Source organism: Nycticebus coucang, chromosome 4, assembly GCF_027406575.1.
Source record: "Nycticebus coucang isolate mNycCou1 chromosome 4, mNycCou1.pri, whole genome shotgun sequence".
NCBI classification, from domain to species: domain Eukaryota; kingdom Metazoa; phylum Chordata; class Mammalia; order Primates; family Lorisidae; genus Nycticebus; species Nycticebus coucang.
Window position 1 is genome coordinate 34,641,592 of NC_069783.1, and position 26,091 is coordinate 34,667,682.

General features: G+C 42.2%; 1 protein-coding gene across 4 annotated transcripts in view; it reads left to right on the forward strand.

Annotated features, from left to right (window-relative positions):
* The window catches only part of CRIM1 (cysteine rich transmembrane BMP regulator 1), a 202,468-nt gene that overhangs the window by 154,692 nt on the left and 21,685 nt on the right, over positions 1–26,091 (forward strand). For all 4 annotated transcript variants that reach the window (XM_053587500.1, XM_053587501.1, XM_053587502.1 and 1 more), the window contains 5 exons: positions 3,878–4,034; positions 6,647–6,768; positions 7,904–8,113; positions 11,484–11,699; positions 15,323–15,544. In XM_053587500.1, the coding sequence (XP_053443475.1) occupies positions 3,878–4,034; positions 6,647–6,768; positions 7,904–8,113; positions 11,484–11,699; positions 15,323–15,544 (927 nt within the window). The remainder of the gene's footprint in view (positions 1–3,877; positions 4,035–6,646; positions 6,769–7,903; positions 8,114–11,483; positions 11,700–15,322; positions 15,545–26,091) is intronic.

A 26,091-nucleotide genomic window follows, 5' to 3' on the forward strand; every position in this document is an offset into this window, starting at 1 on the left:
CCTCTAATATTAAACATTGAATTAAGTCTGAGCTATACATACTTTTAAGAAAGATTAGTTAGTAACAAATAAGATAATAATACAATTTTTGGTTGAATTGGTGAGTGGCTGCAGGTGTAATGGTTGGCATATTAAATCAAGGAATAAATGCTAGCAAAGCAAAACCTGTAAGAGGCACCTACCTCCTTCTACCAGCAGTTCAAACACAAACAATAACAAACTTGGCGTTGGTGGATGGGCTCCCTCGGTGCTTTCATCCCTTAGCAGTTATATCATGCTTCTGTATCATTATAGTGTTTTGGTTTTTTTTTAATATATTTTACAATAGTTTGCATGCATGCATGCATTCATACATTCATGCACTTTACGACTCATTTATTCCAGTTCAGGGCCAAAGGTGCTGGAGCCTATCCCAGCAGTTCAGGACGCAAGATAAGAACCAACGCTGAGCTAGTGCTCCATCCCATCCCATCCCAGGGCTTACCCACACTCACTCACACTGGGACCATTTAGATAACGCACACGTTGGGGTGTGAAAAGAGACTGAAGTACCTGAGAAATCCAAGTGGACATGAGAAGAATCTGGAAACTCCCCACAGACAGTGGCCCTTGCAGGAATTGATTTTTCCCCCTTATCTGTGTTATAACAGAATGACATTGAACAAAATGATGTTATTCAAGGACCTACTACACTACAGCAAAAAAGTGGCCTTAGCAGGCACCATCCACACCGTGTTCCATGCAGAATTTACATCATGTTGTATTTACTCATAGTGAAGGATGAGTGGTGTGCCCTGTAGTTGTGCTATATTTGGGGCCTAGGAGCAGGCATCTTTTTTTTTTGTCCAGAATGAAAAAGGTTTACTACATAGTTGCTATCGACCAGTCATAACGTACAGGCCCTGTACCTTGCCTTTATTCATCACTCTCTCTTCAATAGTAATTTCCCCCTGTGGACTAGAAGCATTTTTAGATCATAGTAAAGTCATAATGCTGAAAAATTATGAACATAAAAGCCTCCTTTTTCTCCACGGTCTCCTTGAGTGATGTACTGAAGCTTTCCAAGTAAACTTATAAACCCTTACCCTTCTACGAATACTGTTTTTCTAATCTCTGTTCTCATGATTTAAATGTTTACCTTGATGATATACATTTCTCTTAAAAATAGTCCAAAATTAATATCCATAAAAGATGTAGAGGTCTACCTTCTGATCTTTAATGTTCCTTTCTGAACTAGAAGATGGTATTCTGAGATGTTTAGCAAGTACCAGTATTTGGGAAAATTTCCAACACTATCAGAGTTAAGTTCGTTCACACTATCATATCTATGTTAACATAGCAGTCTTGATGAGAGTGAAGGAGTAAGTAGCAAGGACATTGATTGATGCGTTCATTTATCAAGTATTTATTGAACTCCATACTAAATATCATGATAGTCGCTGCACTGTGTACGTAAAGGAGACAGGGCCCAGCCCTGGAGCCCCTCCTCTGGTGGGAAGCAGAATTGCTATAAGCCAGACCCTGGCAGGCAGGAGAGTGTTCCCAAGTCACGGAAGCAGTAGGGCTTCCCACTCCCAGGGGGAATACCTTCCAGTGAAGGTTCCGTGTGTTTGTTAAAACATGCCAGCCTTTATTTGAAATTCCCTTCCATTGCAAAGCAGAGGTAAGTTAAAGACCTAATTTAGTTTTTTTTTTTTTTTTTTTGTAGAGACAGAGTCTCACTTTATGGCCCTCGGTAGAGTGCCGTGGCCTCACACAGCTCACAGCAACCTCCAACTCCCAGGCTTAAGCGATTCTCTTGCCTCAGCCTCCCGAGTAGCTGGGACTACAGGTGTCCGCCACAACACCCGGCTATTTTTCGGTTGCAGTTTGGCCGGGGCTGGGTTTGAACCCGTCACCCTCGGTATATGGGGCCGGCGCCCTACCGACTGAGCCACAGGCGCCACCCCCTAATTTAGTTTTTATAAATTTGAATAAAGACCCAGCTGCTTAGCTCAAGGTCTATGGAAAAACACTTTTTTTTTTTTTTTTAAACAGGACTAGAAAAAATAAAGGCACAAAAGTGTTCAGACTCCAAAGTTTCAAGGAATTTAATCCCAGGGATGCTTACTCTGAGAAGTTCTGCAAGTGTGTTTTTAATTTATCTATTTCTCATCGTAATCCATCTGGTGTCATGACCTAAAAATTCTTGCGCTAGAAAGATGAGCTCACAACTTGGAACTTTGTGTCAGAGAGAAATACGGCAACGAAAGGCTTCTCCTTCCTCTGTCATTCTCTTAGTAAAGGGAGATGAAAAGTGGTGACCTTTCAGGTCGTTAAAGACAAATTTCTAAATGAGCCATTTAGAGTTTCTCTTTTAAAGATGCAAATTAGTAATCAGCTGCTTTGTAGTGTGCTACACACCCACGAGGTATATTATATACACGTAATGAAAGGTTTATGATAACAACAAAGTAGAAAATTACAGCATAAATCATTTTCCTTTTTAAAAGATAGCAAATTAAACATGTAAGTATTGCCAACTAAGATTCACAAATCTACTATCTTAAAATATTTGCATAAAATATGGACCCATTTCACCTATTAATTGCAGTTAAGGTTTAATTTTAGTTTATACAATTTGTGTATGGAGGCAACAGATATGTTCTGTTTTTCCTAGTGACTTATGCATTCTTATAATATTCATGCTTAAAGGATGTCCTGATAAAATAAAAATCCATTTATCATTCATTCCAGCCATAGTCTCTGTTTCCTATCTTCCCAGCGCATGCAGAACAGAATTCAAACAGTGTCATGCTTTTGCCATCACTGCATAAGCTTATCTTCTTCAAATGTGATTGTCTTGTAAATTCTGCATTTAATTCAGGCAGTTCTCAACTTGTTATGTTTGTATCACTAAGCATGCTTTTCTTACCTTAACATTTTTATTCCTTTTTTTCTTCTGGTAAGCCTTTGATCGCCTTTTAAAATCATGTGAGAAGACTTATGTTAAACTAGTATCTCCAATAATTTCTTAATTTCTTTTCCTGGTCACTATTGCTACTTTCCTCCCCCTGCCCCACCCCACTTTTTTCCTTCCAACATAATATTGTAACTGGCTGGCGGAGGACAGTTTAACATCCCTGGGATTCTGCTTACAGGAGACAGTTTGAAAATTTCAAATAGTGGTTAGGTAAACATTAATTAATAAGGATATTTCTCCAACACATGCATTTTTTTAGTCAGTTAACTAAGTGTATCCAAATGCGTAGATACTCGTCAGCATGCAGAGAAGAAAAGGACTGACTGTAGGTCCGAGTATTTTGTATTCTATCATGTGTGATATACTTGTTTGTTTTAAGGAAGGGTAAGAAATACCTTATGCTGTGTACAACATGAAGAATTCTATGATGCCCTGTAGTACCCATGAGAGTAAATGTTGTGGGAACATTTACAAACATGCATTAGTCGTGGGCATGCAATAAAAATAAAATATATAATGAAATTTGGAGTGTTTCTAATTCCCACATTTTAATGTAAATGGTTATCAGTGGTTTGAGGTAACTAATAAAAGCTTATAAAAAAATGCTTTCAGTCATTAATTATTAACAGTTATCAGCCTACTCTTCACTCAAAGCCTACCCGATTCAGTTATGTTTCAGAAATTCACTTTTTCAACGTTGGACATTATTTTGTATATTACCACCAACACTTGGAGTCATGTTATAACTGTGAAATAGCACAATGTCTGGTTTTTAACTATGACTCATGGCATGGTAGGGCTGAGAAACGTAAACCCGTGGAAACCCAGAGGATCTGGGGAGGGTTTCCGTGAAGCCCCGACGTGTGCTGGTCTGTTCATCTTTGGGAGAAACGTGCCGTCCTTGTGTCTTCCCAGGGGAGGAACTGTGCTCAGGCCTCAAGCGAGGCTGCACCGTGGAATGTCCCTTCGGTTTCCTGACTGATGCCCACAACTGTGAGATCTGTCAGTGCCGCCCACGGCCCAGGAAGTGCAGACCCGTAATCTGTGACAAGCATTGCCCACTTGGATACCTGTACGTATTCCCTAATCCGGAAGACCGACTTTGAAGCATAACGCAACGAAACAGTCTTAGCCTTTTTGTCAGCTGTTAGTGTGTTTGTGAATGAGTAATGAAACAAGAATATCTGTACTTGTTTCATTACCTGATTCAGATGGCAGGGGAAGGATTGTTTCTCCAAAGATAAAGAATCAAGGTTTACTTTCATTTTTTTATGGAAATGGGCAGGACATAACTTTTGTGCCTATTAAATGAGACTCCCCAAAGGTCCATTAGACGCTGCCAGAGGGCGTGAGGGATGGTATTGGTCATGATGTCCCAGCGTTACATGTGCTGCAGCTTTTCATAACTGTCCCAGGGACTCATTTGTGACGAGTTATTTAGCCTATTCTCTATGATCAGTCAACAGCCACTGGAGCAACACCGAGCACCCTGCCGTGCCTGGATATCTTACTTTGCAGCCAGTCTGCACCTCACAGTGTTTCTTCTTTGTGCAGCAGGAGGTTTTATGAATTTCGTTGGAGATGAAGACCATGCCTTATACTTTTAAATAGTCTTTATTGACTCAAAGTCCATGAGAATCTACATTATTCCAGGGAGAAATAGACATCTCATACATTCGCTTCTTTAGTGTCTGATACTAGCATCTATTTCTGCCCTTATATCAACGTGGTCCCTTAAATCACTTTTCAGAATCTTGCTTTATCATTCTTTCCATTTCTCTCTTCCATTTCAATCTTTCTGTCTTTCCAGTTGGCTGTATTTATGTAGTGCTAGTAATTGTAAGGGACTAAGATTCATCATCTCTTGTTCATCGTCTTTGAGTCATGGTTTTTATTCTTCCTTTTGAAATATCTACTTTGGGGGATATGGTCTTAATTCTAACTTGAATTGGATAATTAATTTGGGAACATTTTCCTTAAAGATTCCCAAACAGATCATCCTTGTTCTTAATCCTAAAATATGAATATGATACCATAAAAAGTATTGTTATTTTTTAGCCTAACTTCTGATATAAAGTATGATTATCACAACAGTCGCTACAACCACTTGTTACAGTATTGAGACATTTTAGAATCAAGACTGCATTCCAATCCATCTCTTATCTTGGAGAGACATTTCTTAGAGGAGTATAGATTTCACCTTGTATTACTGAAGGCACATTCAGTAAGGACCCAGTTGACCACCAAGAACAACTGAGTATTGTGCCAGCTAGAATGTGTTTTAAGGACAGACACCAGGTGTCTTGGCCAGACATCTCAGGGGAGTGTCAGTATAGAGGCAGCCATGGGTGCCCTTTGAATGCACCTGCCGAGTGAACCGTTATTTTATGCATAAGGAATGGTTGGATAGATGGATTGATGGAGACAAACAAATGAGCGAACAAATCGGTCAAAGCCTTGGTAGACCTTAAAAATGACGTAATATGTGACATGAGTGTGAATAGTTCATTTAATTTATTGTTCTCATTATGTTGAAGTAAATAAGTAGATGCTTGTATACGGTTCTCATGTCTTATAGCAAAGTGCAATTTAATTGTCACTTGGCCAGTTGTCACTTGTCAAGGATTTCCCACAAGGCTGTCTTCTTTTAGAGCCCCTTCATTTGTCCAAGAGGAAAAAGAATATGATTTTTTTTAGTTGAACACCACTGTTGGCAGTTAGTGTTATGAAACATGAAGGTAAATAGAGTAACTTCTCCTTCTCTGAGGCCCAGGAGGCCAGCCAGGGCATAACCTATGCTGGAGATGCTGAGCCCGGGAAGAGTCCCCAGTCCTTAAGCTGGTGAAGAGAGAGAAAGGGCAGGTGTGAATTCCTTTGGTAACATGCATGTCATTCTCATTTTAGAGAAAATAAGGAAATTTTTTTGGTATGAATTTTTTAGCCAGAAATTCTCTACTTATAAACTACTGTGATGCTTTTTATAAATATATATTTATTTACTTAACATTTTCTTTCTCATGGGCAGAAAATGTAGGCACTCCAGTCGTTTCACCTTTTTGAATGGAGAATTTTAAAACTGATATTCTTGTCTAATTAGACCTAATGAAGTAGTTGCTAGACATTGACTGAAGGCTTTTATTCTTTATCAAGATATATGTAGCCTTTTTAGGTCTATGGTTCCTTAAGTTTCTCCTTCCCCTACATATCTTCTCTAACTTTTGGTAGGTATCTCATTAAAACTTCACTGATGTCTGGAATTTCTCAGAGAATGTGGTCATGTGAAGGAGACTGTAGCCCTAACAAAAGGACTTTGACCCCTAATGCTGGTCTCCAACACTGACCAACATATATCCTTCCCCTTCCTATTCACGGAGTCACACAATCGTCTGTTTATGTTGTGGAGACCACTCTTCCTAATTAAATGGACAGTCAGGTCATTGGGATTCTGACAGCCACATCCCAGAAGCACGTAAGTGCGTGGACAGTTCTTAGCTTTGGTCATGGATGGGTGGCGGTCATGGCCACGGGGAGCTAATTACCCTTCACCCCAGAAGTCTTTGAGAACAGGAGTCAAGTCATTCTGCTTAATAGCAATAATCACTTTATGGAACCTTGGTCTGAGCACTTGGGCATCATTTGAGACTTTTTGGTTTTCTGACCTCTGACAAAATTTTAATTACCCAGGAAGAATAAGCACGGCTGTGACATCTGTCGCTGTAAGAAATGTCCAGAGCTCCCATGCAGTAAAATCTGTCCCTTGGGCTTCCAGCAGGACAGCCACGGCTGTCTTATCTGCAAGTGCAGAGGTAAGTGTGAACACTTCCCCTCAAGGCGGCCAGGGCCACCGAAACAGAGCAGAAGGACATCCTGTTAACAAAAGGGTTTAAGTGATTGCTGCCTACTCTGACACGAATGTCGCTTTCTATATGGCCCTGTCCCATAGGACTTCCATTTCCTTTCCTCTTAATTGAATAAAAGCTCAGAATACAATCTGAAGTAAGCATATGAGGGACAAGCACATTTGACCAAATTAATCACTTCATGGCTCTTCGCTTACCTTGGGAACTTTAGCCTAAAGCACAGTTAATTACCTTGACCTCCATAGAGTCCCCTTTGTTTAGCACTGGGATTGAGAAAATGTATACCATAAAGATCCTGTTCCAAAGCTCCTGAGGGTGCTCATGTATTTCTTGGTGAAAGTTTTCCATGAGAATTCAGACTTCGGGTGAACAAGCACATGCCAGCCTACATCTGTGTATAAGCACAAATTTGGGCAATCCTACTGCCTGAAACATCCTGCCCAGCGGGACATCCAAAACCCACTGGGCAGGCAGCCTGGCTGCCATTTCGGCCCTTACCCCCATCCCATCCCCTGTCCCAGTGTGTTATACTTGTCAGTATGATCCACAGATTAAGCAATAAAAAATTCTTAAAAGTTCCATAATTTTTCAAAATTAGACAGTTACCACCTTAATGGTGTTTTAGGGGTTCAGAGTAAACAAAAATCTAGTCACTGCTTTAATTGTTCTGCAAAACAAAGATCTATTAATGGCCAAGGGCCCGGCATTTCTCCACTGGATGAAGCTTCCAGAGTCATTATTCTGCATATGTATGTTTAACATACATGTTTAACATACATGTACCATCCCTTTAAAAAATCAGTGCTTGTTTATTGTAGAAAATATGAAAAAGTAGAGTGGAAGGAGGCAAAAAAATCAGCTATCATCCCACCAGCAGGAGAGAAAGTACTTGCAGGCTTTTCCCCTATCTCTTCTCTTTTTTTAAACATTGAGAGCGTATTGTGGACATTTTCCCCATCACCAGCTGTCCTCCGCAGATGTGATTTCGGTGGCTGGGTCCAGTCCGCGCAGGGTCACTACACTGAGGCTGTTTCTCTCGTGCAGTAGCTGCTTCTTTACCAGCTGCCTTCTGTCTGTCCAGAGGTCCCTGCTTCAGCCGGGCCACCTGTCCTGTCAGGCACTTGTCTGTCCATGGATGGCCATCATCATAAAAATGAGGAAAGCTGGCATGATGGGTGCCGGGAATGCTACTGTCACAATGGACGGGAAATGTGTGCCCTGATCACCTGCCCGGTGCCTACCTGTGGCAACCCCACCATTCACCCTGGACAGTGCTGCCCGTCATGTGCAGGTAAAAGCGGGCTGCTGCCTGTGTGCTCCATGAGCAAATGACTTCTGCATTGCAGGGCCTTATAACTCTGGGGAGGATGCAGGGGACGACCCCTGGAACACTTTCCAGCCACAAAAACAGCCGAGCATTGTAAATGATGTGCCAAAGCCCAGAGAAAATCCTAAAGCTCTAGAAATGATTCTCCTTATTTTTTGAATGGTTTTCTCAATTGTATCAGTCTTCAAATGCCGTTTTCGTGGAGATTTGTGGGCTTATGTTCTGAAATGCAAGCTCTCCATTTTACTGATAGTGTATTAAAGCTGAATGTCTTGGTTAATTTGAGGGGATTGGTGCTAGTTGTATTCCATAAAAGCTTATCGAGCATAAAGTAATATTTGAGAGGGAGAGAATTATTGAATTCTGTAGCTGTTGCTCTTTTTTAAATTAATTGACATGCGGCACTCTTGCCAAATGTAGAAATTTAGAGTGACCACACACATCTCAACAGTTAAAATCATAATGGTGGTAATCAAGACAAGTTACTAGATGATCAGAAAAGATTTGTAATTCATGGGGGTCTGAATTATGGTTGTCAATAACAGTAATTATTGCCACAATCCCTCATCTGGTGCCTTTTATCCAAAGAACTCAACATAGTACTAATTCTATTATTTCTCCCTCTGTGTAGGCCTTTTGAGTTTGGGAAAAATAGAGTTTTTCATTTGGAAAACAGACACAGAAAGATTAACTCTCTTGCCTAAAGTGAAATAGCATGTCAGCCAGGGAGAAGTGAAGTCTCTTGATTCTTGCATAGATTTGTTTTAAAGATTAAATGAACCATCCGATTTTGGAGTCCTGATTGTTTCTTCTCTGGTCAATCCTGATCTTGGATCTCCCTGCCATGGGTCTGCCTGTGCAGAGCGTGTAATCAGGAGCATGAGGCCTGGTCCTTTTGCAACAAGGCAGGAGGAAATTGGCCTTCTCTGCTGTGGCTAGAGATGAGACAGAGGAACACCTAAAAGTCTCCTTCAGCTCTGAGATTCTGCACACCTCAATAATTAGAGTGTCAAAGTGATGGGCGGCTCCCATACTCCTGCAGACCACATTACAAGGCAGAAGAGATGACTTGTCTTGTTTCTTCCTGGTTCAGCTAGATGTATGTTGTCTCAAAACTTGCCTTTTCTACATTATTTTGCACTTCTGACATCCACTGTTTCTGAAGGTAAATGAGCGGTTTAGTGATAGAACTGTGTTGACTCTTCAGAGGGGGAAAAAACATTTGTTCCCGTGAAGACTCAGTTACAGGCGTGACAGTGTAGAGTGTGAATTTGCACTTGGGTCTCTACTAATCATGCCTCAGTGAAGAAGTCCAAGAGTCAAATAGTGGAAATGCAAAGACATTACTGTGAATGGAAAGTCGGTCGAACCAGAAATATTTTTCTCTGTTGTAGAGTTAGGATACATTCTTACATAAACACACACGGAGTTGTTGACGTATTACTGTGGGTGTGTGACTATTTGGATGTACATACACAAAACCACATTTATAGAGGTACCTTGTGTAGAGGTATCTTTTTTCCAAACATCTTCAGTAGATTGCCACACGAGGATTCTTCTGCTAGAGACCGCCAAGCTGTTGTATTCATGGACGCTTACCTTAAAGAATAGTTTTCCCCTCTTCCCCTCCAGGGTCAGCTGTTTTTCTTCCTACGCTGAGGGAGCAGCTCCTGGACTCACCAGTAGGTTACTTACCAAGTGACTGTTGTCCCTCAGATCTTTTCCCGTCTTTCTCACCCTCTGCCTTTCCCATTCCCTTTTGCCTCATCTCTCCATCCCTCCCTGTGTTAAGACTCCTTGTGGAGTAAAGGATGAGCAGTAGGGTTCCTGCAGACACACACATCCTCTCTCTCCTGACCACTTCCCTGTGTGCTAGGACAGTAATTGTCCTCTCTAAGCCCTTTTTGAAAATAGTAAGACAGCCTGTGCCTAACGTTAGTTTACTGATGCTCTTTGGGACCACTTTTTCTTTCTCTATAAACCGTAAGAAATGCACGTTTGTCATCTTGTTCCTGCTCAGCTTTCATTCTAATCATCTTCCTTTCAACTGTTCTTAAACTGAAAAGTTAGGTACCATTGCTTTTGTGTGTGTACATATTGAATAAAGCCAGTTTTTTGTGTGTCCACTTGTTCCAACTTCCAGTCTTTACTAAGTCCCTTAAGATAAAGCTGACAAGTTATGCCCTTAACTGGAGTCACTTTCTGACTCACCACTTCACCAGTTCACTCAGGGGATTTCAGCTCTGAGCGTTTCCACAGGAGATAGCGTAGCTCCCCCAGGTGCGACTTCCACTGAGCTCCAAGCATGAGCTGGCCGTGATGTTTCCAGACTATTTCTCAGCAGGATTCGTCGCTGTCTGCACCTTCTTGAACTGCTTATCGTATCTGGATTATAGCGATACAGTTAACATCTTCATAATTCTCATTTCACCAGTACAACTTCAGGGCAACTCCCAGTACCTCTCCACACATTATCAGCATTAAGTTCTCTTCCTATCGGTATCATCCCACCAAGAGATCAAAACCTCCTCTCCTCTGGGAAAAGAGCTCATAGTTATCATCAGCCTCTCAGCATTTACCTCGCTAGATGGTGATATCGCCAAGCATTTAGTGTTGGGCGAGGGCTTGCAGGCTGCTGTTCCACTCAGGCTGCTGGCTTGCACTGGGGTGTGGCCTGCTTGGCAGCAGGGTGTATTAACAAGCATAAAAGTACTCCGGATCCCAAAAATAATGAATCGTGAAGGGCATCAATCCTTTGGAAGTTTTATTTAATCTGGGGGCATGTCCACAATCCAGACTACTATAGACTTGGAGTCCACCATCCCTTGTCTGCATTTCTTACTCTGAGCCCTTGGTTTCCTCATAAGCATAGTGGGATAATAGCACCTGCCTTCCAAGGTTGCTGTGTAAGGAACAGATGAAATGACACATGTAAAGTGCTTGGCAAGGGAATAATTGGATGAGAGCTAGCATCCAGGAAGGAAGAGATCTTTATTCCAGACCGTTCCTACACATTCCCAAGGACGCCCAGGGAGGCCCGTCTTCTCTTTCTTTAGAGTGGGAGTCCCCTCCCTGTCATTTAATTCTCCCATTGAATTGGCTCATTACTACTGACATCCTGAGATTAGCTCTTTTGCCATTGTCTTCTATAGTATTTCTGCACATAGAGTACTTTCTTTTCTTAGTTATCCTCTTGATAAGAATAGAGTGAAATACTCTTTGGCCAGTTCATCTTTTCTATCTCTCAAGGCAAACAGCATCAGGTTCTCCCAACAGTTGGAAAGACTGCGGATGAATAACATCTTGCCTGTTCTGATTTTGTGTCCTGCCCCAGATGACTTCGTGGTGCAGAAGCCAGAGCTCAGCACTCCCTCTATTTGCCACGCCCCTGGAGGAGAGTACTTTGTGGAAGGAGAAACGTGGAACATTGACTCCTGCACTCAGTGCACCTGCCACGGCGGACGGGTGCTGTGTGAGACCGAGGTGTGTCCACCACTGCTCTGCCAGAACCCCTCACGCACCCAGGACTCCTGCTGCCCTCAGTGTCCAGGTAACCAGTGCTGTGCATCATGCACTTGGCAGGGAAGGGCACTGCCATGGGCATTGTTGTTCCGCAGGGCCAGCAGTTCATGGGGAGCCGCATGTGGGATCATGCCAAACCTGGTACCCTATCAGGGTATCTGCAGCCTGCCTCTGAAACCCGTTCCTTTTATCTGCCACATATTTATGCAATTGATACGCCTTGTACCTGAGATGGCTGTGGAGCCAGTTTCTTTCTGCCATTTTTCCCCCTTGACCCTCTGTCTCAAACTCAAGAAACAGACCTAAGTAGAGACAGTCCCACTGCAGCAAATTAGCCTCATGATTTTGAATGTGAAAAGTCATCTTTGTAACAAATGCGAAGAGCAGTTATTAATAACAATGATGTAAGTAAAAATCTTTGAAAAATGTAAAGGCAGTGAAGATACTTTGAAAGGTGCATAATTCCACCCCCTCACGCCTGTGATGATTGATACGTTACGATTCAGAGGTACCGAGCGGCTGGCAGCACACGAGTATGAGGAGTGCTGTCATTTTCTTCCTGTTATTTCTCAGATAATGTGATCCAAGCAGGTAAATTTATGGTCATGAAACAAACACATTATGATGAAAATTTGACAGGATTTTAAATACAAGTTGCTTATAATTAGTATTAGGATATGAGTTTTTAAAAAAGATATTTAATTTGAAATACAAAGTTATGAAGTTGACATAACGACTAGTTATATTTTGTTCTTGCTTATTCTCATTTTTTCAATCTAAATCAATAACCATTTGCTTTCATTGCATGTTTTCTTGGAGCATTCTTCTCAGCAAAACATAAACCCTGGTATTTTATTCCTTTTTTTTAAAACTTTGCTTTATCTAAGTCAGCTGGCCAGAGTTTGTTGTTCTGTCATTATATCCAGCATAGACAGTGTCTAAATTTTTCATGAGATTACATCAGTTGTGTTTTTCAGGCTGCACCAGGTGAGCTTACAGAGATAGCCATGTTATTTACTGTTGTCATCATGGACCACAGCTACAGTATCAGCATCTCAGTACAAAGTCTCGGGTGTAATTCAGCAGCCATGTTACTCTGAGAAGCTTAATTAGTGCAGCATCTTTTCTAGTATAGGAAATAGTTCCTTTGTGTTTTCTTTCTAGGATCTGCACGGCCTAGTCCCCGCTCTGTCACCACCTCCGTTATTCTCCACAGATCCAAACCCGGCTGCTGTTTTTCTGAGTATATAGCCGTGATTCCATTTACATCTTGCCAAGGGGTTTCTTTATTTATAAGTTTATACCCCATTTAGATATTTGTTTTACAAATACTTATGGAGTGCCTGAACTGAGCCATGGGGACCCTAAGGTTAGTGAAAACAGATACAACTCCTATCCTGTGGAAAGAAGAGCCAAACCATCCAATATTCCACAGTAAGTGATGTGAGAGCCTTAAAGGGAGGATTTAAGAGCACATGCAGCCCGGGAAACTAAAGCAGCAAACATCCCTCATGCCATCTGCTAAGATCTCAGAGTGATGAACCCAGGAGTTGATTAGAGGAGGTACAATGAAGGAGACATCTCCAGGACCCTGGCCCAGGTCATTGACCTTACTGGGCTCAGAGGTTCAGCCCATACAGAGAAGGAGAGTGAGGTGGAGCTAGAACTCTTCTGAGTGTACTAGGTCTTGGTTTATTAGAACAAGCAGCTTCAAGACAAGCGCGTGTGCGCAGAGCCCACAGACTCTGCCTCGGCTCTGGCCATCCCTCATCACTACCAGCACGTCTACATGCCCGCTGGGTCTTTCAGGCTTCAGAAAGAGGCCGTTGCCGGGTATTCATTTCTGCTGTTATTTTGTAGCTTCATTGCTACTGTCCCTGCTTCTTCTAAATCAGTGGTTCTCAACCTTCCTAATGCCACGGCTCTTTAATATAGTTCCTGTGGGTGGCAACCCACAGGTTGAGAACTGCTATTTTAAACGTTTAGACACAAGGTTGAGTGTCGCTTGCAAGATTAAGTTAATGTAACCCCCAGAAACCATGAGGTGAGTTGTAGGGCCTTCTGTGGACAAGAGTGAGTTGTCCTTACTTCCAGCCAAAGCCAAAGTTGGCACTGGGCAATCTCTTGAAGAAAAAATTATCCCCAAGAGTTCATTGAGAAAGTAATCCCATCATAGTGCCTTTCACCTGTATGGATGGGATCTGTGGACCAGTGTGTGCCTGTTGCCCTGGGACTCGTCATAGGAGATACGATCACGCCAGTTAAAGTGGAGGGTCTGGGCTAGTCTCATTACCCTGATGTCCCTCTGTCCCTCAGAGAGGGCCCACAGTGAAGCCACCACCTTGGTCTTCAAAGCTTCTCTTGTCAGACTCGTTGGCTGTAGGGTGTATTCATGAGATACGTAGAAGGAGAAAGTGGCATTAAGAGCTGCCACATCCTAAGACAACTACATGTTTCAGCCGTTTCTGTTTTACAGCTAAAAATCACAGTCCATGAAATTGATTCTGAGAGGAGCATGTGGTGATTCCTTTGATCATATACCCCTTGAGAAAATGTGGTTATCTTAGGGGTGTGCTAGGTGGGACTGTCATGGCTGTTTCTAGTCCCTTGAGTGTCCAAACTAAGAACCTCACTAACTCAACGCTTTCTCTTCTTCTGTCTCAGTCAGATTTCTGCTTGAGGTCGCAATTTTCATTAATTTCAGTGGATTCCAGTGCTCGGAGTAGAGATATCTGGGTTTCTAGTGATGTTCCTTTCTGTTTCGAGTTGTAACTTGATCTGGGGACTCTCTGGTCTATGTCTTTCAATAGCAGAGACAAGGATGACTTGCACACGGTCTGTCTGTGGTTGTATTCTTACGAGCGACTTGTATTTCTCATCTTTCAGTGTTAATGTGAATGCCTGGACATTAGATGTTATATATGGTATTTTCTTATATTCTGGTACAATGAAAATCTGTTAGGGTATTGCTTGGTTAGGATTAATATGGCTGCAGGTAAGAAAAACTCAACAATTTTTAAGTAGAGGTTTATTTTACATACTAGGCAAGCAGTCTGGTGGGAGGTACTTACCAGCCCTGATCCAGTGGCTCCATGATGGCAAGGTGTCAAGACCTGTCTATACAGGTTCAGTAGAGATGTCACAACTGTAGCCAGCACGCTCCTGCTCAAGGCAGGAAGAATGTGGAAGACTGAAGGTAGAACGCATCCTTTGATCCTTCAGGAAAGTGAAAGCTTTCCCAGGAATGCCTTCACTAGCTATTAGGTCCCCTTGGCTATGACTGGGTGGCCACCCTTAGCCCCAGAGGAGACTGGAACAGAGGTGTCCAGTTGATTTAACACCCACTGTGATCCAAGTCTCAGGAAACCAACCAAGAAACCAACCCAAAGAAAATGCATTCTTTCTTTCTAAAGAAGAAAGATAAGAGTGGGCATTACAAAAGTAACTAATAGAATCTCTGTGAAAGATCTTTGTTTTAATTTAAAACCTTGCATGAATCAGACTTTGTGATTTGTTACTGAGTCGTTGTTTTAAGCAGGCACCCAAAGCCCTGGTGACAGGGTGTGCTTTCTGTGAGTCTCAGTGAGGCTCACTGTGTGGCACAATTGGTGGCCTGCAGCTTCTTTTCTGACTGTATGTTCGTTTTTCCAGATGAACCTCTTCGGCCTTCCTCACCTCATAACGACAGCGTGCCTAGTTACTGCAAAAATGATGAAGGGGATATATTCCTAGCAGCTGAGTCCTGGAAGCCTGACGTCTGTACCAGCTGCGTGTGCATGGATAGTGTCATCAGCTGTTACTCCGAGTCTTGCCCTTCCGTGTCCTGTGAAAGACCGGTTTTGAGAAAAGGCCAGTGCTGTCCCTACTGCATAGGTAAGACCAAGAAAAAAAAGGCTGCGTCTCGACCAGTGGCCAGTAAATCTACACTGACAGCCATTTGCCTAGATCACGTCATATTCCTGGCATTGGTTTTTCTGGTTGACACACCAGGCAGACCCAATGTAGTATCATCGTGCCAGGGAAAGGTATGAAAGGTGAGCTTCCAGGAAACGCACTGAGAGTAGAGAAATGTTCCCTGAGAATGTCGTGATAACACCATCACATGCTATTGGGCGCCTTTGATGGTTCATGATTTTCAGTTATCAGAACTCTTTCTCTACCTTGTTCATTTACAGTAGTCTTTTTCTGTCACATAGAAACACCGTGTCTCATGCTAGTGTACAGTTAGTGTGTAAGCTTGGTGCTGCCTTGAGGTCAACTAAATATGAAATATTAATTCTGTCTCCCCTTTGTTTCTGTCTTCCAGCACTTAGTAGATTCTGTTTAAACCATGTGGTTGTCTGAGTTGATGGCTTAGGTATACAAAGTGAGGCCTGAAACTGAAGAGCCCTCTCTTTGTGGTGACCTGTGATGGTGCTTCTTGTGAGCAGAGTACCTGTGTATTGTTAGCCCCTAGCGTCCGTACCAGAGCTGGTGCTATAGATAATAAGCCAGATGCTGTTCCTGGGCCCAGAAGGCACAGCTAAGACAGCCCACAAGTCTTAACAGAGGACAGTCCCTGCTCCCCAGGCTCTCACTCTCTTTTATTGCTTTCGTATCCAGTAAAGCTGCCAAATTCAAATGAAAGACAATGGTAGATTTCAGCCAATGGTGAGCCTGTAACCAGAGTCGCAGATGAAAAGTTATGCAAGCTTTGGTGACTACACATATCGTGCATTTATTGTTGGAGGTTCTGCTTGCTTTTTAAACACAAGTCATCGCATATATTTGGAGTGGTACATGGGGGAAAAAGATCTCTGGCCACAGAGCTCTGTGGCAGTTCCCACAGATGAGCAGCGGAATAGTGGCCATCACTCAAGTTCAGGAGGGCAGCTCTTCTCCTTGTCCTGTGACCTCTGGCCACTAGACAGGGCCACTTTCTCTGAGCCTTTTATTCTGTATGCTGGTATATAACAGATAGAACGTTATTTTTAAAACACAATATCTGTTCTTAGGAAGTTTATACAGCTAGATTTTCTCATGCAATGGTCAAAGAGTAATAAAAGTTACATTTTGAAAGCTAGATTTCTTTTTTCCTTTTAATAGGGTGCCTCTCTAATGTAACTTACTCTTTAAACTATGATGCTTTGGGGAGTAAAGGGGGAGTTGTTAAGAACTATGATGGGATGACAGTGAATAGACCAGGAATATCCCAAGCAAACCAGGACAGGGGGTCCTGCCTTTCAGCGGCTAGTATTGGCTTCTCTGGATTGCCCATAATGTTGATAGTTTCTAAACAGAGACAGAAATGTATCAAGATGTACTTCCAATTTAGTGCTACTTACTTTTTCAGAGAGCTGACCTAATTCATACAAAAAATGGCACCATCTTCGGTGAGATGTAAATAAAAGATTTAACTGGGCTGCTATTTCAGGCTGGACAGGGGGAGAGTACAACCCATATCACCACATTAAATATTATCAGAACTGTTATGAAAGAAACTGCTCCAAGCACTCCGTCAACCGGGGGTGCTTGGATCATACTTGGGAAACCAGAGCCCAGGAGGCCTGAGAATTCCATGTTGTCGTCAGAGGATAAAATCTACCAGCAGGTCTCTCTCGAATGTTGGTAGATTCTGATCATTTTGTTTAGATCAGATTTTCTGTTATGTTTTGCTACTTAATTGGTAAATTTGTAATTAGTAAATTATTCAACGGGTAAATTTGTTTTCATATGACACTAGACAGTAATATCTTATAAAAGCAGCTTAACAAATTCAACATTATGGAAAGAAACCTGCAAATCATAGTAATTCTGTGTCTCTCTTTTTTTTGGACTTCATACTTCCTATTCCAATTGCTGCATCATTTAGATTACACATTGTTCTTTAGTGTAGGAAAAAAAAGACTAATTTGGCCCAAATTTGTGATTTTGATTGTAAGTTAGATTGCAAACACTTTTGCTAAATCCTGCCTTATATAAGCTTATAATGGCGTAGTGAAAATTTTGTTTCTATCTTCTTTCTACACCTACCCTCTCCACCGACATGGATGCATGTGAAACTGTATCGTGTAAACCTATAACTTATCTCCAGGGGGACATGTTGGGGAAACTTAACATTTCGTGAGCAGAAACTGTGCACCTTAATTCACTCATGTTTCTTAATAATTCCTCTGTGTTATTGAAATAGTCACTAAACCCCTTCTATCCGCATCTGCTTACTTTGCAAGTGGCCTTGTTAGAATGGCCTTCATCCCTTCTTACCTCTCCCTGCAATGTCCAGGCGTACAGAGTCAGGTTCATTTGGTGACTGCTAAAGGGGGTTTCGTATCTGCCCCTCCAGTTTGCTTTTGGGATTGTTCTCTTATCAACTAACAGGTCCTGACTCCAGCCAGCCTACTGCCTGTGTGAGAGTGCCAAGCCTGAGCTACACTTGCACTCTCAGGCCACCAGCCTCAGTAGCAGAGCCTTCATTGCCATCCAAAGATCACCTTGCAAAGAAAAAAAATGAAAACACAGCATCTCGTAACATGTCTTACGGTACCTGATGGTTTCTCCTGTGGGCACTGAGGACCAGGGCTTGCACTGATTCCTCTTTTACACTTTCTCAGTTTTAACCCAGATTGTCTTTTCCCGGGACCACATGTACCTCCTCACTGTCAAAATGCACACACTGCCTCACCCGGTCTACCATGCAGACTTCTCTGTGGCTGCTGGTCTCCACAGAGAAGGGGGAATGTTCTCCCTAACTAGTCAAATATAGATCTCTATAAACCTCAAACCCACCATTAAGTGAACTCTTTTTTTTTTTTAATGGTCAAGAACAAAAGGGATACTTGCTCTCACCCCTGTGAAGTATCCTTTTTCCTTGCCATGAGAGAGTTGAGACACCGTGATCCTACTCAAAGTAGTCATCTAATTACAAGTATTTGTGGTCCTTTCAGCTACATTATCACGTCACTAATGTACAGTGATAATGCTTCTCTTTTGATGTGCGAAGGCCTCATATTATGTGTGCTAATTTAATAGGATGTGTAATACAGTAATTAATAGGATTGATGATTAATTTTGAAAAGTGAACAGCTTTCTCTAATTACATATAATACCCATCATTAGGGAATTCATCCTTCTACTAGAAAGAAACTAAGTAGTAATTACCCAATCTCATTTTAATGGAACATCTTCTGATTCCCTAATTTTTTTGTATTCTGGCTTCCTACGCAAATACAAACTTAGGTTTTATTTTTGTAGCCTTTTCAGCTGCAGTGATGGCTTAGACTTAGAGGTTGAGGAATAAGAATCTAGAGATGACTTGAGTATGAATCAGGTGGAGATAATACATCTGGTGGGAATTCTGTTGGGTGATAACAGATTTAATGGGTGGTTCCTTGTAAACAGCAGATGCCTCCACTATGCCATATTTGGCCATACGAGATAGGACATGCTGAAAGCATGCCGTGAGCTGACCTTATCACTGACTCCACACTACACTGCCTTTCTTTAACTTTTCCAGAGCAAAAATTATTTCAGTACTTCAATGAGATTTGTTTTTTGTGACTCCCAGGAGGACAGCAAACAAGTAAATCAGCAGCCCTTACATCACCTGGCTCTCACTGTGCCATGGGGATCCCCGTCCCAGCCACATCGCCCTGGCTCTGATATTTGTGTAGTGATGCATTTGCCCACACTGACTGCCAGACAGTAGCAGTTTCCGGAAGGGATCTGCAAGCCTTTCAGCAGAACTCTTCTTTGTCCAAGGGGTCAGTCATTCCTGGTCAAGTACTACAAAGAAAGAGCAAAGAGCACGACTTTGATTATAAAGTCCTTCTTGGTTTAATTTATGGGCACATTGCTGCACCCTATCTGCTGAAGTTGGAAACCACGATGCCCAGGTGTGTCCCCAGTCAAGCCAGTCTGAATGAACAGGACTGTCTTGAGTAAATGGTTGTTAGGTTGAGCCAGACATGTCACTCAGTAATAAATGAGTGTTTTGAAAATTACAATTTGGCAACTATTTGTTTGTAACCATGTTATTTTAGAAGATAATTGAGGTCAGATATTTAGCATATTCGTTGGCTAGAAATTCCTGAGTCAGTGCATCTTTCTCACTGAAGAAGTTTTCAAGCTGGGCTTGTGCCAGTGACTCACACAGTCCTTGTTACTTAAGAGGCTAAGGCGGGAGGATCGCTCAAGGTCAGGAGTCCAGGACCAGCCTGGGAAATACAGTGAGACCTTCGTCTCTTAAACACAAAAAGTTTTTGTCAAAAGTTAGTCAGTTGGGGATGATACTTGTTTGTGTTTATTAGATATAATATAAAAACATATTTATATGTGTTTATAATAGGTTATATAAAGTATGTTTACATCTATGATTCCTAGCTTGCATGTGAACAAAAGTATTCTGATTACTTGCCTTCAAGTCATCTGGTTTTTTGGTTTTTGAGATAGAATCTCACTCTGTTGCCCAGACTGAGTGCGGTGGTTTGATCACAGCTCACTGTAACCTCCAACTCCCAGGCCGGAACGATCCTCCTGGCCTGAATTACTAGAAATACAGGCCAATATCTTTGAAGTTAAGTGTCTCTAGGTATCACATATCTTTAAGGAGCTGTGAAAATGAGTTCTACCGTAAGTAGACAGTACATTAAAAAGTGGTTCTCTTACAGGCTGTACCTCTGATTAGAGGTTATCTTTTTTCATATTTATTGTACAATATTTATATTAATTTTTGAACTGAAGATTTCACAAGCTGTCTTGGCTTGTATTGTAACCATATTTCTTCCCAGTTGGCTGTGCTGTGGCTGTATAGTGATCTGTCCATAGCGATCTTCAGCTGGCAAATGATTAGATGATGTTTCTCCTTATCAGGGAGATGTCTGTACTCTATACCAAGTCAGTCTATCATATAGCATTCCTTTTGCTTGGATTTCTGTCTAACTCTATCTTAAAGGGATAGAGAAAGAGGATGGATGCCATTGAAACACCTGTTGTTCATTGTGTATAAAACATAGTAACTATTTAATTCAACATCTTTAAGCTATACAACTGATGGAATTTAATGCTATGCATTTTTAAACCATAATGTTATGATATCAGCATCTTCATTGGAACACTTTTCACAGCTGCTTCTCCGGTGTATTTTCTTAAAATTAAAAACTTCTGCACATGGGAAAGATAACTTCCTTTGGAGCCAAAAGGTTATGATCACAGCTCTGTCTCAGTGATATCGTGTACCCCTAGCTCAGTTTCCTCATCTGTAAGATGGGAATAATGATATTATGCTGTAGGTCCCAAAAGTGTATGAAAATTAAGTGACACAATGTACGTATGTGAAAGCACTTTACAAACCGTCAACACGCTGTGAACATATATTGGTCCAACAGAAGGTAGCTCTTATACACGGCACGGACTGCAGCTGATTGAGTAACAGGCATCCACTGGATTCTAGTATTTTACTGTTAAATATAGCACCTGGCTTTCTATAAGAGAAAGGCCTGGATATGGCATCTCAGTGGTGAGCTCATCAAGCACGAGGATTTCGTAGGTGATACTTCACTGATGTACCTCATCCTGCCTTCTTTCATCTTAAAAAGACCATGGCTACTTGGGTCACCTTGTTTTGATCTAAGTGGAAACAACATGCTTTTGTAGGGCGGCTGTGTTGTGACGGGGCTTTACCCACAAACCTCTATGTCCTTTCCTGTCTCTGGACATTGTCAGAAGGGAGAAAATGGGGCTTTTTTATTTTTTGTTCACTTTAAGATAATATCCCATTTGAGGAGTCCATGAACTTACTGTATGGGATCCACTGTGATTCCAGATACAGAGTACATGACGTTTACAATCAGGGCACACTCTCCTAGGGGAAAAGATGGGCATAACTCTGGCACAGTCTTCAGAGCTGTTAGTTACTGTGGCCCCCGGTTGTCACCATTAGTGCTAAACAGATTTATAGGAAAGGCAAGGGAACAAGATGCTTTTCTGTGTGTTGTTTAGAGGGTGTAAGAATAAAAACATTCTGGTGGCGTTGTGCACTGTACTAACTTTGGAACTGGTCTAAAGTTATTGCAACAAAAATAAGCAGTGTTTGATTTCAGTTTGTTTGGGTCTCACCCTCCACCCTAGAAATATCTCATCTTGCTTCTCCCATAAGCAACTTTCTCTTCTCACGTTGGTGTCCTTTCCAGGCCCCCAGCAGTGTAAACAGAAAGTCAAGTTCTAGTTAACTCAGGGAAACCTCTTTCTGAGCTGCAGCCCCACCTTCTCGTTCTAGGGATGTCTGCTTCACAGAAGGAGGTCTGGCACCGGTGTTTCCAGAGGGAGCCACCCATGTGTCCTCTCTTTTCATTTCTGTCCAGGAGGCCAGGCCTGATTCTGTGCCTTCTGATGGTTAGTGGTGGGGAGGGCGACCCCTCATCTGAGGAGAACCCTCTGGTGGCTGCTAGCAGAGGATTCCTAACAGAAATTAGAACTACGAGCAAATTAAAGATCTCCTGTAGGTGCAGAAACTGGCCAATCTGGGAAGCCCAGTGGCTTCCAGGAAATCATTTTTTCTTCCTTCTTGGGCCACCTTAATCTTTCATTATTCCTGCCTGCGTTTTAGACTACACTTCATATTTCCGAGGTGATGTCCGTGTATGATGTCCATGTACCTACAGATGGACCTTGGATTGTAGGCCTCACTATGAAATAAGACTTTTCTAAAGTTGAAAATAAAATGTTCCCTTGAACTTCTATCCAGGAAATGCTTGATTGGCCCCTAGCAAATGGCTTCATTCAAGGATTAAACTCACTGACTGAGAAATTGGGTCCTCTTTTGCATGTGGTGGAATCAGCCAAAAGTCCCTGTGTTTACCTGTTTGGTGAGATTTCTGTCTGCAGGACTAGGAAAATTTATAATTCCTCCATTAACTTGGAAGCCCGAGAAATCACCTGCTTTTTTCCAGCATGGTGAAGAAAAACCTAAAAGACTCTTTTGAGCTTTATAAATAGACTGAGACCTCCTATCCCAAGAAATAGATGAAATAGTGTAGAGCAAACATGGACTTCTCGGAAGGAAATTAAGATACTTTATAAAAGTAGGAGTTGGCCTTCATGACAGCATTCATCTTGGTTTTTTCTTTTTACAAAAATGGATTAAGATCACGTTTTCTTTATTAGAAACTAAAAGTTGTAAGGTGAAATACTCAAGTTTTTAATTAATCGGTGAACATTGTTTTGCATTTTTAGCCAAAAGCCTTTAATCATTTGCTGACAGAATTATTGTGTATTAAATCACCGCCTCATTGCAATTGTCTAGGCCACCTACATTCATTTCTACCAAGGTTTCAATTCAGTTCCATCCTTACGTTCTTGTACAGAAGGCCCCGTGAGCCACCATGTTCAAAACCGGTCAGCGTCTTCTGTGTCTGTGAGTTCACAGTGGCCTGGACACTATTCACTCAGATTCCTTCTTCATAGCAGTTTCCAGTTAAGTCTCTCCTTTGTGTTAAAAATAAATAAAAAGGGAAGCTAGTTTCTTAAACAGGAGGTGTTCACGTTCCATTTACTGTCCAAGTGTGGGGGTTGCGCCCATCATGTGTCTGGTGACACAGAAACAAAAGTGACACACAGGCCAGGGGGTTTGGTGTCTCGTTAGTTAAGAGAAAGCAAAATATGAGATAATACATGGCGTTTTATTGCTTTGTGGGTCAGAGAAGAGCGCTGTACTGAGGTTACAAGTACTTCCCTTTACCCACGTCAGCTGCGTCTTCTCAAAATCTCGTGTTACCCACAATCTGCGAGGTACCTTTTACACCTGCCTAAAGGAAGTCTCTTGGACCTCCAGCTTATGAGCCCAAACTGAAGTGTAATGGTAGGTATCAGCATGGCCTGTTGTTGGCAGGTATTTTCCAAACATGTGGCACCTCCGTCTGGATGTGGTCTCACACACAGATGATGAGACTCTTTGGATCCAGGAGCATCCATCCCTGGGGGCAGGGGCCTTGACTGCCCTGCCCACTGCTGTGTCCCCAGCGCTGGATGGTGCTCTCAGGGGACCTTCCATCTCAACACGTGGAAGGAACAAATGCCCCACTCTAGTACTCTGTTAAGCGTTTTGCAGGGGGACTTATTTTGAGATTATGAGCTCCATTTAGCTTCTTGGCTACCAGGATCCCACAGTAAATTGTTTTTCAGAGCTCTGAATAGTACACAGGAGATTTGAAAGAAGTGATGCAATTTCTAAAGCAGCCTAACTTCCTCCCAGGAAGTTATTCCTACACCAAGACTCTTGACTTCATGACCACCAGAACCAAATTTAGAACCTGAAGAATGTCTACAAGAAACTCTCTCCTAGGTAGAAATTGAAAATCCAACTGCAACGTGGACTAGAATAGATTTGGGCATTTAGATCCACCCATAAAGGAAGGGGGGGGGGCAGAATCGAGATGTTTTTGTTCAGGGGATAATGTGTATGTAATGGTCAGACGCAAAGCAAGGGCTATGCTACCACGTCAGTGACTCCTGAGTTACTAAGTTGGATCTTTCTAGACTCAGGAAGAAAACAACACAGTTCTAGCTTTTCCCTCTAGCTATTAATTAGCCTTATGATGTAATTAAAGTAGCTCAAGAGTAAAAACAAAGTCCAGCCTTAACAGCCTTCTTGTCTTACCTTGAAAAGAAATGAGATAACAAAGTTTATTTTCGGGCGGCGCCTGTGGCTCAGTGAGCAAGGCGCCAGCCCCATATACCGAGGAGGCGGGTTCAAACCCAGCCCCGGCCAAACTGCAACAAAAAAATAGCCGGGCGTTGTGGCAGGTGAGGCTGAGGCAGGAGAATCGCCTAAGCCCAGGAGTTGGAGGTTGCTGTGAGCTGTGTGACGCCACGGCACTCTACCGAGGGCGATAAAGTAAGACTCTGTCTCTACAAAAAAAAAAAAAAAAAAAAACAGTTTATTTTCTTTCCTTTTTTGTTTTTTGTTTTCTTAATCAGACCCAGGTGAGGTTTGACCAAGGTCACCACCCTTGGTCTGCAGACTCAGTGTGCTGTAACCATTGGGCTATAGTGCCCAGCTTAGATGGCAAAGTTTAAATGGTTGAAGGAGTCAACTGGAAAGAAATCCACATTTCAAAGCCTTGCCACTTATTCCTCCTTTTATCATACCAACCAGGATGGAAGAAGAATAGGGGAAAAAGAAACTCACAGCTGAACTCTCTAAACTCTAGTCCCAAAAGCCATTGCATATTTCTGTTGTAATCATAGGTGGTACAAGATAACATTGCTCATATTTGAACTCAAAATGATACGACTTTGTCTGAGAATTCTGTGAGTTAAAGAACCCCACAGAAGGAGCCACTGTGGCAGAGGGCAGATTGTTGGTTATGATTGCAGAAGCAACTTTTCATCCTGTGAAAGTGGCCAAAAGTCATTTTATGCTGAATCTGATGGAAAAGATAGAGGCCAGAGCTGAGGAAAGTAAATACAAAAGCTGATGCAAAGCAGAGTGTGACCTCGAAATAGTAACTTTCTTTGCATGTTTAAAAATTGGCCCTGGATGTCACGGCAAAAAGAAAATCCCAAGGCTGTGGGAGGCAATGGCAGTAACGCTGGGACGCGTTCATAGCATTCGAGGACTGCTTAGCAGGGGGCGGTGTGTGTTTGGATATATGAGTCCTGATGTGTGTGTTTTAAAAATAAACTTTATCATATTGGTGACATACCTCATGTTTTCCTTGGAACATTCTCCTCTGATCCTCTTCCTTTGAGGAAGAGCAGGAGGGTGGTGAGAGGAGGGAGAGAAGTATTCCATGGAGATTTTCCCATCCTCACCCTGCCACTTACCTTGGACAAGTGGCTTAATCTCTGCGTGCCTCAGTTTTCTACGGAATTGCAACAATTCCCTGTCCCATTAGGCTGTGGAGATCAAATGGCACTGACTTGTGTAAAATGGTACGTAGTGGGCATCTCAGTAAGTGGAAGTTATGATTATTATTAGGTGTTGAGGAATAAAACTTAATGTCGCGGTCAGCATAAGCAAGCAAGCCAGTTGGAGTGATAAATATAGCAGTTACGATGAAATGACACAACCCCAAATAGAAACTGTTTTGATTATTTTTAGTTGAATATTCCCAGTCTCATTCTCCATCCCTTTTCGGGCTGGAGTGCTTAAAATGCTTGGATGTGTGCTTTCATTTAGACTATGCTCAAAGGCTACAGCGACCTTATGAATATGTGTTTGAGAACCTCAGGTTGCATAGAATAGTTTCTGCGTCTCCCTGTAAACCTGGTGGCCTCTATAACATCCTGATGGAGCTTTGTCAGACTAGTCCCAGTGTGCTGCTACAGGACCTAGTACATCTAGGAAGAGAACTGAGGATGCTGAGATCTGTTCACCGGCCGAAGCCATTCTGCATTTCAGGCCTTTCAAGTGAAATGTAATCAGAAGTAAGATTTTTATAAAG